This window comes from Aplysia californica, unplaced genomic scaffold (assembly GCF_000002075.1).
Source record: "Aplysia californica isolate F4 #8 unplaced genomic scaffold, AplCal3.0 scaffold00599, whole genome shotgun sequence".
In the NCBI taxonomy this organism is placed as follows: domain Eukaryota; kingdom Metazoa; phylum Mollusca; class Gastropoda; order Aplysiida; family Aplysiidae; genus Aplysia; species Aplysia californica.
In genome coordinates this window covers 226,905-233,463 of record NW_004797869.1, presented here as the reverse complement: position 1 = coordinate 233,463, position 6,559 = coordinate 226,905, and the positions used below count along the sequence as shown (strand labels likewise).

The 6,559-nt window shown below is 38.7% G+C and overlaps 1 protein-coding gene across 1 annotated transcript in view; it reads left to right on the top strand.

The window, feature by feature from the left end:
- LOC101850509 (carbonic anhydrase-related protein) overlaps positions 1-4,203 on the top strand; it is a gene marked incomplete in the record, with an annotated part of 23,921 nt that extends 19,718 nt beyond the window's left edge. Inside the window, 2 exon segments of the mRNA XM_005107388.3 lie at positions 1,593-1,705; positions 2,770-4,203. Of these exon segments, the coding sequence (XP_005107445.3) occupies positions 1,593-1,705; positions 2,770-2,907 (251 nt within the window).
- Positions 4,204-6,559: the final 2,356 nt, after the last annotated feature.

Below are 6,559 nucleotides of genomic sequence, written 5' to 3'. Positions count from 1 at the left end.
TCCTCTCTCCCGCCCCCTCTCTCCCCCTCTCTCCCCCTCTCTCTTCTCTCCCCTCTCTCCCACTCTCTCTTCCCCTCTCGCTCTTCCTCTCTCTCTCTCTCTCTCTCTCTCTCTCTCTCTCTCTCTCTCTGTCTTTGTCTTGACAAACACACCTGGCTACATGGAGGTGTCATCTCTGAATCAGAGGTTGACGCATGACTCTCCATCCTTCATGGCTGCGTACTGCCGTTGCCCATTCTGCTGTATGGAGAACCCTGGCTCTCCTTCCCCGCATCCTTCCTTCAAGCACCTATTTCACAATGTGTGTCATGTCGTTTTAAGTGGCAAAAGTATTTTTTACCCCTACATTTTATTTCATTCAGTAGGGTTTATCTTGTGTCTAGAATTTGACACACCTCATTGTTCGTCTTTTTTGTTTTCCAACTTATTCTGGTAGCACCACATTTCAAACACAGCTATTTTGTTTTCATCTTTCTTTGTCAAAGTCCAGGTCTCAGCGCCATATATGGGCATAATGCAGCACTCAGCATTTTCTTTCTTAAAGTTTGAGATAGATGCCTGAATTTAAATAGTATTGTGCGTTTGACGAACAAATAAATATAACTTAGACTCAAACTCACAAATTGACAAACATACGTACTCACACACGCAAGCTGCAACCTTTTTTTTTCTCGTAAAGCTTTTTTTCCTTTTTAAAACTCCCAGAGCTGATATTATTCTAACATACAATATAATGTTTACTTTACAATTCGTTGGCCAGATGTTAAAATACACTAAGCCAAAATATTCACTTTTTAAACATGGCAGTTTCTTGATCTACAGTACAAATTGCATGTGCTCCAGAAACATTTTGCCAAATTTCAAAAGCTAAATGTTGAAAAGAGCAAGACCGAATACATAAATTAGGTACAACTGTTAACAGAAGGTGCGATGCTTCATAATAAGTTAGATGAACACGGATAGTCTAGCACAACAATTGTACACTGAAAACACCAACCGACAATGTTGGATGTTTATGGCACTACTGAATCATAACTTAAATTGCTCCCCCTGAAGAGTACCAAATTAATACATTCAAACAAGGAGACATAACTACGACAATTAACAATAGTGAATCAAACACAGTTATTGCTCATTTAACTAATATTACAGGGATATATTACAGATAGAAACATATTTTTCTCTCTCCTGGGAAATGTTGCTTTCTGGGCTTACTAGATTTCATCAGTTTGCAGAAGATGTATTTAATGTTTGCTTGCATCATTCAGTTTAGCAATAGAAAATCAGGGACACTAGATGCAATATTTTATACTTTTACTCACATATGAATCGATTTCAAGTCTTACGCTGGAGACATTTTACTTAACCTTTATACCACGACATACTCTGGGGTTGTTGTGAACTTTAGGGGGGGGGGGGGGGATTTATAGCTAGATTTAGTACCTCATACTTTTAATAATACTGGCATTTAGTGTCAAGAAATACAACTGTATCAAACATAATAATAATCATATATATTTCCTTTAGCCCCCTTCCCCCAATAAGAAAGGAAAAACAACAATATTTAATTTATTTGTGGCTCGCTTTTTCAGACCCCGCCCTTTGGGATTTCTGGACCTACGACGGTTCGCTAACTACACCCCCCTGCTCGGAAAACGTGACGTGGATCGTGCTAAGATACCCTCTCATGTTGTCCATACCTCAGGTTTGTTGTTTGATTACTATTATTATTATTATTAATATTATTATTATTATCATCATCATCATCATCATCATCATCATCACCATCATTATCATCATCAACATCATCATTATTATAATAATAATAATAATAATAATAATAATAATAATAATAATAATTATTATTATTATTATTATTGTTATCATTATTATTATCATTATTATTATTATTATTATTATTATTATTATTATTATTATTATTATTATTATTATAATCGTTATTGTCTTTGTTCTTGTTATTGCTATTGCTATTGTATTCATAACCATTACAATTAATCTTCCTCCTCCTCCTCCTCCTCCTCCTCCTATGACTACTACAATGTACTATTGTTAACATCATCATCATCATCATCATCATCATCATCATCATCATCATCATCATCATCATCATCATCATCATCATCATCATCATCATCATCATCATCGTTACCTCCATTTATTTATATTACTTTAATATTGGCAAAGATAGTACAAGACAAGATGGGCCACTCAGCCTAAAAAGTGTCCGCAGGAAGTATGCTCTTTGCTTCAGATGGCGCTGCAGTCTGTTTTGAAGCTCTCTTTCGTTTTTCCAGAAGAAGAATAAGAATAGCACCTCCTTGCGTGCGCAGATCGACTGCTGTTCATCAGCAGTTCGGGTACGTTCAGTGCGGAGTTAAAGGTTTTTAAAAATTTTAATGACCTCTCGCCCTTCATTCTAAAGTCAAATTAAACGAAGAAAACCATCTCCTTTTCCTCCGGAAGAGGTTTTTTGTCAGCGTAACCATTTTTAAAAAGCGTTCTTCCAAAATTTATCCCAAAACTTGCTAGTTTCACTTTGATTTTTTAAAACTCAAGTAGGATAACTCTGTTCGCAAAGAGTGCGCTTTTGTGAAGAGGGCGCCACCAAATTTTGAGGACACTTTTTTAATTGGCTCAAAGAGAGAAGTGGCCCATCTTGTCTTGTACTATCTTTGATATTGGTAAGTCTTCTTTGCAGAGCTCTATATAAAGTCGTTACACTGTGCTCCCGCTTACACTTATGAACAGATGGAGAACTTCCGGCGACTGTGCACATTTGTCAAAGGCGACCACCCGCACCCAGGGGACGACGGCTTCATGGCAGACAACTTCCGTCCACCGCAAGCTTTGAATGGGAGAAAAGTCAGAGCCTCGTTTCAAAGCTGAGCCGTTTATCCACGATTAACTTGGTTTCTTCAAGTTGAGCCTCGTTTCTCCAAGTTGAACCTTTCTTCGATGTTGAGACTAAGAAAGCGCACTGTGTTCTCTTGCTACAGGATCTTTTGGGTTGTCAACGAGGGAGTGTGACGTTACCACCTCCCCAGACGTGAAGTCCTATAGTCCAGTAAGAGGCGGACTGAGTTTTGTATGGTTTGGACGAACGACAATGTCAGTGTACGTTTTTCTTGCTGGAACAACCACTAAGAAATGCTGGTAAAAACTCCAGAAAAGTTTCAATTGTGTAATGGAAAGGGCGTCAGAAATAGAGAGTTAGAAGCATGAGTTGTTGACAATCGAAGTGGCAAGATCACATTTGGTCATAGGGAATTGAAGGTACAGATTGTATGGCATGCCTAAAATCTCTTATTTAAAGTTCAACAGAAACACTCTTAAATAAAATGAGTGTTATTTGCAATATATTTCTACCTAAAGTTGAATTACAAATTACAGTCTCCGTGGATTCCTTTGGTAGTAAGGGTGGAAGAGGGAAGTTAATAGGGGATATAACTTATAAGCGAATGTCTCACTTGACCCTATACGATAATTTACTATAATTTATGCTTAAACTTTGTCAGCGCAACCCGAACTGTGTCTGTGTCTTAATTTCGTCGTCACAGAAGTGGTAATGCTTTATACTTCTGTCACTTGCAATATTGTAGTCCAGATAGGGGCTAGCTTTCCCAAGTCCTGAGGCTGGATTGAGCGTTTCCGAATATCTTACGAGCTAAAAAAGGAGAAATATTGGGTGAAATCGGTTGAAATTTCCTAGCTCTCAAAAGAGATATATTAAAACTGACAGTTGATCTATAGCACAATAATATGTCCTTCAAGGGAATTTTATGTGATGGCATATTATTAGATCTATTACTTCCACTAGGGCCGGCAACTATAAATTGTAATGTTCAAGACAGACATTTTTCTTTTCATTACTGGTTATTGTTAACTCACTGCAGGCCACATTCATTTTAATGATAATTTCTGGATCGACCCTCCGTCCGGACTGAAGTTACTTGCAGGTCGCGAGCTGTAGTTTGCTCATACCAGCTTTGGTCTGCAGTCTTTAGTCTTTAGGTGAACAGACACCGACTGGGCTTTACCGAGGGGGGGGGGGGACACATTGTCCAAAGTGCAGTTACAAACCATGGTTTACCAGTTTAAAAAAACAAAACATATCGACTAATGAACAGACACAGACCATGGTTTACGGGGAGGGGGGGGGGTGTCATACGCACGCATTGACTAAAGTGCATACACAGATCTTGGTGGGTGGGGGGGGGGGGAGGGGGGTTAATGTCCATTGAATAAAATCCAGACCCAGACCATTGTTTACGGGAGGGGAGGTTCATACACATTAACCAAAGTCCAGACGCTGTCCATAGTTTACTTTTTTTTTTTTTTTTACACATTGATCAAAATGCAGTCACAGACCATACTTTACTTTGTTTCTTTTCTTCATACACATTGACCAAAGTACAAACATAGTACATGATGACAACGGTTAACTGTTTTTCTTCAATACACATTTACCAAAGTGATCTTAACTGAACATTCCAAAGAATATGGTAGAAGCAATTGTCCTTCTTGGAGATCAGAATTACGAACCAGACGACATTGAAAATGTCACAATTGTACATTTGTCCTTTTTAAATCTCGTGATTTGCTTAATGCTTGTTGATCGTAATGATACTGCAGATGTTACTTTCATACATTTCTGTGTCCTGTAAGTCTACTTTTGAGTATTCCTTTCTACAAAGTGTCTTGAATAAAACCCCCCCATAAATACCATTAAATGATGTTATCACTTTAAGCCTAAATATTTTCCTGAGTGTGCGTGCATGCCTGTGTGCGTTTGTGTGCTTATGTGTGTGTGTGTGTGTGTGTGTGTGTGTGTGTGTGTGTGTGTGTGTGTGTGTGTGTGTGTGTGTGCGTGTGTGTGTGTGTTTGTGTATGTGTGAATGTGTGTTGGCGGGGGCAGTTGTATGTCAAATGCCTCAATTTCACAGCGTCATAGTGATCGATTATGATTAATTAATTACATAATTTTACACCGGACATTTACACTTTTCATAATTTAGGAGGCAGACCACTCGAAAATTGTCTATGAATAACAACCCAGGATAGATAAGATACAGCACCTCAACAGGCAGACGGTATACTGGCTATTCACTAAATTATATTTATTGCTCCTGTCGGGAATCAAACTCCCGCAATGACACGGAGTTTATAATCCTTACACTAAAGACGCTGGTAACATAAAGTGTGGCAGACACTGGCGCAACCATCAAACAACTACAGTACCTTCTGTTGGAAACGGAAAAAAGGGGACGTTTAAATTTACGTAATGTAGGTTAACAGTTCGCTGTCTTAGAATTACAACGTTCTATCTGCTCAGAACCCACTTTTGAGAAATTTGACGTAAAAAATTTTTGAGCCTCATAAACAAGCTTTTTAAATGCATTGCTTTGAATATCTTATAAGTTTTCGAAAGAGCAGATAGCGACTCCCGAATAATCATACGGTTTTTATAGAGGAGATAGAACATTTGATTTCTGAACTCATGGTCGTGCGTAGTAATTCAAAGCAGCCAAAAATGTTGGACGAAATTTTGTAATTCTAAGGTAGAGAGTTAATGACAGTGTCTGTGGCTTCTGTTGTGTCATGATTCGGCTCTTCGCCGCCTTGCTCAGATGACGTGGGACCAATTCCCAATTTGGGAAAATATTTGAAGAGCACAAGAGAAAAACGACTGTAGTCACAAACTGGAAATTGTAAGGGTGCCAATTATAAAAGCTTGTGGACTCACAACTTCATATTTGTTTGACTGGTGGTTTATTGTTAAGTGTTGTTGAATGGAAAAACTAAAAGCAATAGCCAACCAACAGTTGAACAGAAATACAATTACGAGTCAATAGGCGTTCAAAATTGGTACCCTCACGATTTTCAGTTTGTGACTACCGTTGTTTTTCCCGTGTAGTCTTCATTTGTTTTGTCACACTTTGTCATGGATAGATGATCAGATTTTGGAAATGGAGATTCTGTCTCTAATGTAGTGTTCTATTTTAGCTGAGCTGCGAGCATAGACATACTTATACTTGTACTCCAAGACCGTTCCTCCCTCCCTCCCTCTATCCCGCCTCTCTCTCTCTTTCTCTTATTGTCTCCTACGCTCTTCCTTTCTCACTTTCCATATTATCACTCTGCCCTGCACATGAGGAGCGAGGCCCAGTACAGGTTATACTGAGTTCACATAACACAATGTATACATTGTTTTTCATTGAACAATCGGCAGGCAATGCAAGATGATAAAAATAGAACAGAAAATGCTGACAATTGCACCTTTGATTGGTTTCTATGGGTTGTAAATCATTTTATTGTACGCATGCATAATCATACATTCAAATACAAACACATACAAACATGCACACATGGACACACAAACAGGGGGATCTCGTGGCCTAGAGGTTAAGGTGTTGGCCTCTCATTCAAAGGTCCCGGGTTCGAATCCGGGTAGCGACCGATACATTTTCTTCTCTAAAATTGTCTTCTTTCACCTCCTTTCCTGCTCTCTAGCAATATTTTGTCGTCTGCTTTCGTCTCC